This window comes from Lampetra planeri, chromosome 3, assembly GCF_965212315.1.
Source record: "Lampetra planeri chromosome 3, kcLamPlan1.2.h2, whole genome shotgun sequence".
Lineage (NCBI taxonomy): Eukaryota > Metazoa > Chordata > Hyperoartia > Petromyzontiformes > Petromyzontidae > Lampetra > Lampetra planeri.
Genome location: NC_136109.1, coordinates 18,368,583 through 18,380,680, shown reverse-complemented (window position 1 = coordinate 18,380,680; position 12,098 = coordinate 18,368,583). Strand labels below are relative to the sequence as shown.

At 48.0% G+C, this 12,098-nt stretch overlaps 1 protein-coding gene across 1 annotated transcript in view; it reads left to right on the top strand.

Annotated features, from left to right (window-relative positions):
• Positions 1-12,098, top strand: part of USP24 (ubiquitin specific peptidase 24) — a 58,197-nt gene that overhangs the window by 17,432 nt on the left and 28,667 nt on the right. Inside the window, exons 25-39 of the mRNA XM_078622477.1 lie at positions 289-405; positions 1,120-1,218; positions 1,854-2,039; positions 2,469-2,554; positions 3,192-3,276; positions 4,411-4,521; positions 4,806-4,903; positions 5,330-5,425; positions 5,985-6,345; positions 6,916-7,087; positions 7,902-8,063; positions 8,798-8,868; positions 9,165-9,349; positions 9,879-9,940; positions 11,208-11,429. Of these exons, the coding sequence (XP_078478603.1) occupies positions 289-405; positions 1,120-1,218; positions 1,854-2,039; positions 2,469-2,554; positions 3,192-3,276; positions 4,411-4,521; positions 4,806-4,903; positions 5,330-5,425; positions 5,985-6,345; positions 6,916-7,087; positions 7,902-8,063; positions 8,798-8,868; positions 9,165-9,349; positions 9,879-9,940; positions 11,208-11,429 (2,113 nt within the window). The remainder of the gene's footprint in view (positions 1-288; positions 406-1,119; positions 1,219-1,853; positions 2,040-2,468; positions 2,555-3,191; positions 3,277-4,410; positions 4,522-4,805; positions 4,904-5,329; positions 5,426-5,984; positions 6,346-6,915; positions 7,088-7,901; positions 8,064-8,797; positions 8,869-9,164; positions 9,350-9,878; positions 9,941-11,207; positions 11,430-12,098) is intronic.

Sequence of the window (12,098 nt, the reverse complement as noted above, 5' to 3'; positions counted from 1 at the left end):
CGGATGGATGAGTGAGTGACTGAATGAGTGTGTGGGTAAGTGAGTGAATGCATTGGTGGTAGATTGGGGAAATGAGTGGATGATTGAGTGGGTAGGTGAATAAGTACGTGATTGAGTGAAAGAATGGGCGAGTAACTGAATATATGAGTGAGGAAATTAGTGGATGGGTGTTAGGTTGAGTGAGTGAGTGAGGGAGAAAGTGAATGTGAGCGAGTTAATGAATGAGCGGTTGAGTCAGTGATTCAGTGAGACTTTCCTCATCTTCTTGTCTCCCGTGTCCTCCTTTAGGACTCCAGTGCCGATGCATTTCCGAGGACCCTGCTCCCCCATGGGGCCTCGTTTCATGGCCATCCCATTACCCTGCACGTGTCGTGTGATGGGACAGGAACCTCATTCACACTAGAGGTGAACAAGACCGGGGCCCTCGGGAGTCTCAATTTAGACCGAAATTGGAGTCTTGATTGAGACTCGGCTCCAGGTTTAAATACGTGCTTGAGTGTCGATGTCTGTGCATATGTGTATATATATACATACATACGGTGAGGAGCGGTGTTTTGTAGTGCTTTGCACACAAACCTGCCCAACTGAGTTTGATTCCTGCTCACGGCCAACATCAGTGGTGATTATCTGAACCGGTCCTGGCACTCCTTTAAGTTGACTCGGCCTTACACGAGTACCTTGTGGCGATCTATAAACATTGCCACTTGGGAGACAAAGGTGGCTGGGCATGGTGCTTGCCTACCACTCGTTTGTGTGCCGTGCCGCTAACAGCGCTTTACCAAAAGGTCTGTAAAGGTTATACAGGAGATATTTGTCTTGTATATACATACACCCACTTTGGTGACAATTGGACTGGTCCCGGGTCTCCCCTAGGTCAACTCAGTCTTAAATGAGTACCTAGTACAGTGTGCAAACACCAGCACTGGGAAGATAAAAATGCGGCCGGGCATGGTGCTGGCCACCTACCCCCTCGTGTGTCTTGCCGGCCTTCATAGGTGCTCGCTGATCGCTTTTGCCCCCAACAGTTTGTGAAAGGCTATACGGGGGTCTTTGTCTTTGGTGCCGTAACATGAACTCGACTACGAGTCTCACCCCTGTCTCCAACCGTGGCCCCTGCAGGCTCATGGCAACGAGACGGTCAGCAGCGTGAGAGCTCGTGTTGCGGCTCACATCCCCTGCTCACAAGACGTCCTCCAGATTTTCGCCAACGACACCTTGGTTAGTACGAACGCATGGCGAGACACAGGGAATGGATGAGAAGGAAAAGGAGACTTGGGGGGAGGTGAAAGGCGGCATGGAGACGAGATAGGAGACATGGCGATGGGAAGGGAGATGCAGGAAAAAGTATGGAGACACTGGGAGGCTGTGGAAGTCTGGAGAAGGAGAAGGGAGATATTAGGAGGAGTAATGAGATATTGGCAAGAGACTGGAGAGATAATGAGAAATCAGAAATAAGGAGGGCAATGGCTTTATGGGAAAGAGAATAGAGACGTGGGGAAGAGCAGGGAGGCATGAGAAAGAGATGGATGGTATGGGGAAGAGATGGGAGAAACGAGTAAGAAAATAGGGACAGCAGAGAATTAATGCATAGGGGGCGGAGCAATGAAACTGGTCGAAGGAAGATGCCCGGAAGACTTTTAAGACACGGGGAAGAGGAAGGATATGCGGGAAAAAGAGTGGACATACGGGAAGGAGAAACGAGACCCGAGAAAGAGATGGGAGTCGTGTGGTGAAGAAAGCACGAGGGAGGAGATGGGCAACACATTTTCCATCTCCTGTGTCACCTTGTCCCCGCAGCTGTTCTCCTGCGTTGTTGTTGCATGTGAGTCTCCGCGTCCCCGTGTCTCCCTCAGCTCACCTCCTCCCGCAACCACAAGCTCCTCCGCCAGCTGCACTTTGCCGAGCGGCAGCAGCTTGGGGCAAAGGTCGCATCGGGGTCGGCAACCTCCACTTCTTCGGCAGCTGGAGGAGGAGGCGGCGGGGCGGCAGCAACCGCCACGGATACAGCCGCCACTGGCAACGCGTATGGGCTAGATCAGGTGACGTCTTCCCATTAATTGATTAGCAATTCGGGGAAGGTTGCATTTGTTAAATTTGACACTTGCTTACCCCGAAATTTTTTTTATATGAATTTCAAGACTTTTTCAGGAGGGTCCTGCCAAGTTTTTGCCATGGGGGGAGGGCGATGTTGCTATGTGTAATCCGAATTGATTCGATGTTTGGCCAATACTCATTACATTTTATGTTTTTACAGTCATGGGAGGAAGCACATGCAGGACAGGGGGAAATCATTAAAATTCTACACAGAAAGGCAACGGAGTCGAGACCCTTTTTGCTTGAGGCACAGTTGTTACCACTGTGCCACCCTGCCAGCCAATGGTTACTAAAGAAATACAGATTTTCATTGTTTGCCTACCAAACTATATTTTTTATAAATGATGTTATTCATGGTGATGATGTTGTTACAGGAGAAATCCCTGCCCGGTGTTGTGATGGCACTAGGGCAACCGATGTTCGACCTCCTCTACCAGCTCGCCAACATCGACGAGCCTAGGTTTGACTCGTGAATGTGACACTCGCCTCTTTTGGGGCTCATCAGTGTGCTGTAGGCTACTCGCATGCATCCATCGTAGGTCAAGATCAGAGGCTCTCCCTGCTTAAGCCAGTTTGGAGTAGCGCCCAGCTCTGTGGCGCCCCCCTGTCTTTGGCGGAAATTCCACGTTCCCGTGCCAGTCTCTCCATAGAACAACGACTGCTGTTGGCTTCCTACTGAGAAGTGCTGCTCGTTTTATTAGCCTCGGAGTGATGGTGTTGGCGATGATGGTGTTGGTAACGATGGTGATCATTAAGTTGGTGATAATAATTATACTACTGCCAGTGATTATTATGGTGATTATGTTGATAAGGGTGCCAATGCAAAGTAACAATGCTGTTGATCGTGATATGAATGATCTTGTCGATGATGCTGTTGATGTTGATCATAATGACGAGTTTACACATCTGACTAGGATTTGAAATTGCAACCTTCCTGTCTGAATTGAGTGCTCTAACCACATTAACACAGTCACATTACAACTTTGTTCATAATAATACTGTTTAATATCATGGTACTATTCATTAGCGGTGGAAATTTGCATCGATTCCATCATGTTGATTGTTAAGGTCTAATACTGTCGTGTTGCTGGTTACAGGCTGACTGTGCGAGTTCGGAACCTGCTGCTTCTCATTCCCACGGACCCTTCAGTCCAAGATACCCTGGATGCCTTGGGGCGAAAGGTGCTTTGGCCTTCATAATGACCGTGTTGGGTTCATAAAAGCCATGTCATGAGCCTCTGCCAGCACGACTGAGGTGCTGGATTCGGGCTTAAAGGCTTCAGTGGCTGTGTCAGGTTCATAATGGCTGTGTCAGGTTCATAATGGCCGTGTCAGGTTCATAATAACTCCGTTGGAACAGGGGCCTCAACACTTTGGGGCACCTGTACCCCACCCCCCTAGTTGTGTTTTTCAAAACCTTTGTGCACCCATTTGGCTCTTGAACATGGGCCCACCCCCATTCGAAGTATTCACTATTCGCTCCCCACCATGTGCTGTGATGTGACGAATTAATTAATTTGTACTGTTTCATTCCATCTCAATTCTGTCATGAACTGATATACAATGTGCATATGATTTGCAAATTTTTTTTTTAATTGCAAATTCATTTTAGGTGCGCAATTCAATCTGTTAGTTACATGCCTGCCCCCCTGACCCCCCTAAATTTGAAATCCCCACCTCCCTTGTCATAACCACGGAGCCAGCACTGCTTATGTAATCGGTTCACACCTCCCAGTACTGTGGTCTCTGTCTCAGGCTGCACATAATGGGTATGTCATATGGGTGCCACGGTGGTGAGATGTTAACTACTTCTCCTGGTATACAGTAGGTCGTGGGTTCGAGCCCAACCCTGACGCCTGTCTATTTGGAGTTTGCGTGTTGTCCCCTTGATCGCCTGCATTTTTCTCTGGGCCCTCCGGTTTTTCCCTCCACATTTAGAATCGGCGTGCGTTTAGAGTATTTGGCTGCTATAAATATCCACGTAATAAGCCACTTCGTTGCGCTATCATTCTTGACCAGGTCCCTTCTGAAAAAGAGCTATATAGCTTAGTGGGCCTTATCTGTTAAAATAAAAATATTTTTTTAGTTTATATTCACAATGGCTGTGCGATAGACACCAAGTTAACATGACTAGGTTCGTAATCGATTAATGATGTTAGTGATGATGTTTGTGGTGACGATGTTTGTGGTAATGATGATGAATTTCATGGTGATACTTTTGCTGATGACATGTTTATGGTGACGATGAAGGTGATGTTGCTACTGATAATGATGATAATGGCTGTGATATTCATCTGAAGTTGTTGATGTGTCTAGTCTGCAGATGGGAGATGCAACAGCATCCAAGCCTTGGGCTCCGTTCTAGAGAGCCTTTTCCGATTCTCCTCCACCGGCATGTCCACCTTCAGAGTTCTCTACAACCTGGAGGTACAGGGAGACTCGTAGAGGGCAAGGCTGTCACGGGGAGGTGATGCCGACGATGAAGCTGCTTCTGTTGCTGACACTGTTGCTAATGCTTCTGATGCAGCTCCTGCTTGTGGGTTTGCTTTTGCTGATATTTCTCCCGCTAATGGTTGTGTTACTTCTGTGGATGCCACTGCTGCTGGTATTGCTGCTTCTGCAAATGCTTTTGATGGTGATAATGCTGTTGATGCTGCGGATGTTATTCCTGTTGCTGATATTGTTGCTCTGACTTGCTGATGTTGTTGCAGGTTCTGAGCTCGAAGCTCATGCCGTTGTCTCAAGATGAGATGGCTCGGGACTGTGCTCGATCCTTCTGTGAGGGCTTTGTTCAAGCAGGAGGACTGAAGTAAGATATCACTGTCATTATCATCATCATCATCATTTTCACCACCATCGGCAGCTGTATTATCATAGTCATCATCAGACCTCTCCTCGGTGTGGTATGCGAGACATCCTCTGTTGTGTTAGTTGGTATAATTCTAGATTTGAAGTTTTCGTGACTGCAAGGATCCATACTCTTTGGTTATTTCGGTAAAGTCACGTAGATGAAAAAAAAGTGAAAATAACTAAATTAAATCACGACGTTTCGGAGGCAACACAAGCTTCCGCCATCAGGTGGAACAGCCACAGCTGTTCGTGATTTAATTTAGATATTTTCATTTTATTTTTCATTTAGTTGGTATAGTCCATGAATTTGTGTATGAGACCACCCATATGTGTATTTGAGTTGGTATAGTCTGGAGTCACTGCCTCCACTATGTGATCCACTCAGCCTCGTTGTGGGAGTGATGGAGAGAGACACTCTGCCCATGGACACGGACTACGAGACGAGACAAGACATCTACTCCATCTGTCTTCAGTTGGCCCGGTCAGACATCAACAACATTAACATGATTGTTATCTGCGCCATGCAATGTTAGTCATGTAATGATTTGTGCAATGAATCAATGAATTGCCATGGTTCAGGGTCACGATTTAGTTAAATAATTGATTCTTGTTTTTTTTCTTGTCTTGTATTGTCATATAGTTTAAATTATAATACATTTGCAACATGATGCATGTGTTGTGAGCATGTGACAATTAATCTTAAGCAATTAATTATTACAATCATCATAACAAACAATTATCAACACAATCAATCATCACCACCAGCACCGCTAACACCACCAGTGGTTGGCAACACCCAACACAACCACCACCACGAATCACCGTGACCTTCTTCACTACCAGCACTGCCATCACCACCTCCACCATTATCACTACCATCACCACATCAACACTAGGACCAACGCTACTACTACTAGCACTGCTGCCACCACCATCGCTATTGTTACCACCATTACCACCGACAACGTCACTAGCCTTGTTGTCTATAGGTATGAGATGATTACTCCCCTCCTTATGTCCCCTCCCCCTTCCCTTCTCAGCTTCTTGCTCGTCGGCCTTCCCCTCGACAACAATTTTCCCGACGACATCGCCATGGAGACAAACGAGGGCCGCCCATCCCCATCGTCGCGTCCAGCCCGCACCGCCCATCACCTCCGCTCCAACACCACCACATCGCCGTCAACGCCATCGTCGTCCTCGTCGTCATCGCCGGCCACGGGCTCCATCTGCTCCACCAACGCCAGCACCTCCCCCTTCTCTACCGCTTCAGGGACTCAGCCCGCCACTCCCTCCACGCGCCTGTCTGTGGGCAGCGGCGGTGGCACGGGGACACAGTCCTCGTCTGATCGCGCGTCGATCCGCATCGACGACGTGCATCCGGCAGCACGAGCAGCCATACAGGTGCCCAGCGGGGTCTACTTGGCACGTTCCCCACCAGATCTGGGGAGTGGGGCAGGGGGGGCGCTGAGTTAACGTACGGCGTAGACGGAGCCTGATCGGGTGTATAGTGACGTATCCATCCGTGTCTTCCTGTACCCCTTGGCATCTTCCTATGTCCCTTTGTCTCTGCCAGTGTCTCTCCATGACCCTCCGTGTCTCCCTGTGTTTGGCCATGTCTCCTTGTGTCTCATCAAGCCTTCCATTGATTCTCTGTCCTCCCCTCTCCTTGCTGTTCCTCCTTCCCTCCCCACCCCCCTATGCTTTCCTCTTTCCTCTCCAAAATCCGTACACCCTGTTCCTGCAATGTTCACCTCCCTTCCCATCTCACTCTCCTTCACTTTTTATTTTTTATCCTTTTTGTCTCCCATGCTACCCTTTTACCTGTGCCTCTCTTTCCTTTGCTTGTCTGCCTTGTCTTCCATTTCCTTCCTTCTCGCTGTGTCTCTCTTATTCCTGTGCCTTTGCTCACCTCCCTGTCTCTCCCTTCACCTCCCCATGTGTGCCTCCTGTCTTTCGCCTGTGTCACCCCAGACGATGGAGTCATGTGATTTTGCAAGCGCAGTCTCTTGTCTCGTCCGTGTCTCCTGGGCGGCTGCTGCTGGACGTCTGGATCTGTCGGGGACGACTCCGCTATCGGATCCCGGCGTCATTTACATGCGTGGAGCGATGGGGGGCGGCAGACGCAGTCGGCAAAGCAGCACAGGTAAGCGACGCAAGCCTACTGTTTGCAGTGACTCTAATGGTGGCACTAACAAGGACTCGTAACCTTGGCCCTGAAACTAACAGTCACATTAACACCGACTCTGATTCTTTCCCTGACATTAACAGTGGTACTACTTTCCAATACTGCCACGAATGCTGATGTTAGCCCTAATACTCTTAATGAAAGTCCTGGTACTAACTCTGACACTGGCCCTGTTGCTAGCACTGGCAAAAAACCTGAAACTAGCAACTAGCCCTGCCAATGACCTGAACACACAAGCCCGATTCCTGATCCTAAGACGACCACTTGCCCAAACCGTGATTTTATAACACATTAGCAAGCGGGTTGAGAGTTATGCGGGGCCAAGGATGACGTAACGTCACGGGTTATGTAAGGGGCTTTAGGAAAGCACTTTCGGAAAAGTAGGCGGGGCCGAGCTGTGGGGAGATAGCCACCCAAAGGGTTCTTAAGGGGGGGACCCCGTGACGGAGGCGTGGTCTTCGTCGGGGGCCAGGGTAAGGACCGGCTGGAGTAGGGTCTCTCTCCTCGTCGCGGGGCGGTGATGGCTGATCCCCCGCCCCGGGCAGACGAGTGAGAGAGCCAAGGGGATAGCCGGGGTAGGGTCCAAATAGTTATTCAGTGTCCGTGTGAAGGACGGAGATAGAGTGCACCTACACTGGTGTGAGTGTTGGATGCCGAGTGAGAGAGTGTGTTCATAAACGGCAACAGCCCTTATAGTATTCCTCGTCTCCGCGTGGTTGTACTGCACAACGATTGTATTGTGTAATGCTTGTGTTTAAATGTGATGTTACAGGCAGCACAGGCAGCTCGGGAAGCGAGTTGGGCGACCCGTCTGCGGTCCTGCAGACCGGTGTTTGTGTCCGGCAGCTCGCCGTGGCTCCCAAGGACGCCCGCGTGTCCATCGAGGCCCTCTCACTCCTCGTCACGTGTCTGCAGCTACGCAGCTCTCTCATAGGTCAGCCTCACGCCCTACCCACAATGCCTTGCTCCCTAGTGGGTGTTGCCATATTTGGAGATAATAATTCCCATAATCCTATAATGAGTCTGCCTCTTCGGTGATGGTAATACCCGTAATTTTTAATTCCTGCTGTTCCCCTTTCATACTTGTACATGTACAGCCCGTTTGTCAATGCACTGCTGGAAGAGTTGCCTCCCTGCTCCATGTGGGCCGTGGGGGGTTTTTGTCCATACTTCACCACGCTGGTCAGTGCAGGTTGGTGAATGTGGGGGAGGGGGGATTACAGAACTAAAACATATTTAGACTGGCCCACAATTCTTCCTACACCTGTTTTTTTGCACATGATTGTCAAAAATCCAAGCACTATCCTCCAGACTTAAGCCTGCTTAACTTAGCAGGTCTGATGGAATCTTGTGCTTTCTGGGTGAGAAAGCAATAATCAGAATTCATTCTGTTTCGGGATAATAATTCCTAGAAGTCTTCAGTTCAGTTTTCATCTGCAATTCGTAAATATTGCATTAATCCTCAACTCCTAAAGCTCCTTGGATTAAGAAATATCCCATGATTATTGTCTGGTCGCACCCTGTGTTTGGTTGTAATAATACCCAACGTCCTTCACTCCTGCACTCTCATTGATACATATCAGATGATGATAGTTCAGAGAATCCAACATTGTTGTTTCCCCTTTTGTATCATATTAACCCCAGAATGCCTCGCTGCTTTGTGCCCAGGTGCATTCTACACTGTTCCCTGTGTCTCTGACTTCATCATCGACATATTACTCTGCTCGCCAAGCGAAGAGGTGAGACGACAGCTATAGGATTTACCCCTTCCTCGTTTGTCAACCATCTTCACGCTCCACCTCTGCATGCCTCTGTGTCAACATTCTCTCCTTTGTGCTCTCCTACTCTCTTCATGTCTCCCTTCACCTCCTTACATCCCTTCCTCCATTCTCTTGATGTCTCCACCTTCCTGTGTCTCCCTGAGGTGTGCTCTTGTTTTTATTTTCCTCCCAGAGTCTTCCCCCTTCACTTCCACCATTTTTTTACCTACCCCCCCCCCCCACAAATGTTTCCCCTCTCCCCACCATGCCCCTAGGTGCGGCGTGCTGCGTGCGATGAGCTCTACGCTCTGAGCTGCACCTCCTGCCCCACCATGGGAGGGGGTGTGGGGGACGACGCTTCCCAGGGTCAGAAACCACTGCTCTTCCTGCTCAGGGTCATTCTACAGGCGCGTCTACCGCTGTGGACACCGGCCGGGACGCTACGGGGACACCACCAGCGGTGGGGACACACGGGGAGGGGAGAGGAGACACGGGCAGGGCAGAGAAAATTAGACACGACAGGGGAGAGGAAAGAAGACACGGGAAAGGAGACAGCGGGGAGAGAAAAGTCCACATTGAAATGAAAAGCAAGTCGTGTAGAAGAGAAGGGTGACGTGACGAGGAGAAAGGTGAAATTGGGACGGGAGAGGAGGCATGGGGAGTAGTGTGACATGGGGATGGAAGAGTGCACATGGGGAGTAGGAAGGCAACATTGGAAGAAAGAAGTCATGGGGAGAAAAAGGGTGACATGGGGAGGTGGGGGGGACGTAGAGGATACATGGGGAGGATAAAAGTAGAATTGAAATTAAATAAAGTCGTTGGGAGGAGAATAGATTTTGCAGAGGAGAAGAGGGGAGATTGGGGAAGTGAGGCACAGAGAACAGAACGGAGATTCTGGGAGAAGAAGAAATGGAGACATGGAGAAATGGGACTTGTGAGAAAAAGGGAGGCATGGGAAAGACATGGTATGTGTATGTGTGTCTCCTCAGTCTGCTGGCTCAGTGCAAGGAGTACTTTGACCTAAGATGCCGCCTGCTGGAGGATATGACAGGTAAGTGATAGTCCAACATAGCCATAATGATTCCACTGAGAGAGATGCTTGACCCAGGGCTCAATCCAGGATTTTATCGGTGTTGGCATGGCCATTATGAACCCAATACAGCCATCTGGCATTTACATTTTGAAGTCATCAGTTTCATGAACCTGAAACAACCAGGATGAATTGCTGGAGAGAAGCACACATTTTAGACCCAGGTTTTCAACCTTAAACCCAAGATTTGCATGACTGTGACTCATGGTCTCTAATGGTCATTGTGGACATTATAGTTCTTATAAACCCACTGATAGAAATATAAACACAGATCCATGTAAATAATTTATCCAGGGATACCTCACGGAGTCTCAAGACCCCATTTCTCAGTCGTGTGTCCTGCAATGGTATGTTTGGCTACGTTCCACTGACGATTTCCAATCAGTGTTGAAAGCATTAATGCAATATCTTCTTGGTTCTTTCGGTAAAGTCACGTAGAAGGGAAGTAATAAAATAATAAAAATAAAACATAATAAAACAATTCTCACAATTGTTTTATTATGTTTTATTTTTATTATTTTATTACTTCCCTTCTACGTGACTTTACCGAAAGAACCAAGAAGATGAATCCATGCAGTCACGAAAGCTTTAAATCATTAATGCAATAGCTTTATCTCATAATTTTCAAAAAGATGATCGAAAATAAACTAAATTTCAGTTAAAATTGTCATTGCTTTAGGGATTTACCTGAGAGAAAACAGACCAAATTCATCAAAGGGGGGCTGCCCAGGTTTTGGTTAACAAAAAACAGTGCTAAAAGTATTTGCCTTGCCGGAACAATGTGGTGACGACGCATGTCATGCGCGCACCTCACCACCTCCTGATACAATTGTGTGTGACGTCATCTCATTGTGCAGCTTGAAAAGTATCTGCTTTACAGCTGTTTAAACACAAAAGCATGTTGGGGAGTGTTTTTAAATCCATGCATATCCATGATTTGTCTTCCTTGTTTAATAATGTTTTGCTCTATCTGGGAGGAGAGTTTGCGGACATATTGCACGTACGTGACGAAATAATACTCTGCAAGGACAGATTAATTTCCCTACTTACCCACTTGTTGTACTGCCATTTCTGGCTACCTTGCAGCCCAATGGATTTTTAAATTTCACAAATCTGCACTGTTTGCAAGCCCTTGCCTCAAAGTTCCGGGTTATAGGTGTGCACCACTACACCCGGCCATTGCAAACATAACACTGCCATTGTGAACCTCCATCTCCCCCTCCCCTAGACACGGATATGAAAATGTTGGAAGTGAGCCCGGCGGCCATGTTGGAAGATGAGATCACATGGCTCGACAACTATGAGCTCCCCGCGGCATTGTGGGAAGGAGGCGACGGAGGCGGCGGTGGCACCAGCGTCGCAGTGCATTCTGGGACATCTCTTCTGGCGGGACACCTACGTCTCATCAACACTCTGCTAATGCTGAGCACGCAGGACAAAGATCAGATCGGTGCGTCACTGGCGATTCTGATGACATTAGAAGGGTTACAAACGAGAGTGGGGGGGGGGACCATTCGGTCCATCCAGCATGTTCAGTTATGAATAACGTATTGATTCTAGAATCTCATAAAGGCGTTTCTTGAGGTCCAGTGAATTAAAAATGGGTTTGAGCCACCAATTCTATACTCCCACCCTTTGTATATATAAAAAAATGTCTCCTCTATTCGGTCCTGAACTTTCCCACATGTAGCTTCCACCGTTTGCCTCTAATTTTCTTCTCTCTGTTAAGCTTGAAGTAGTAGTCCGGATCGACTCGGTCAATACTATTTATGATTTTGTAGACCTGGATTAAGTCCCCACGAATTCTTCTTTGTTCAGGATTAAAGAGGTTTAGTATGTTGAGCCTATCTGTCTTTCAGTCCAGACATCACTTTGGTTGGTTTCCAGGACAGGAATGACCGAACTGAACACAATTCCAAGTTGGGGTCGTACAAATGCATTGTATAGACTTAACGGTGCATCCCTGCATTTTTTCTCATGAATGAACTTCATTTTTTAGTTTTTTGGGTTGGACAGCTGGGGACGATAAAGCGGTCATCCTTGAAGTTATTTTACACGCCTGTCGCCTTTAGGGTGGAATTGTTTATAGCCTCTGATGATTACCTATAACGTTGACTTC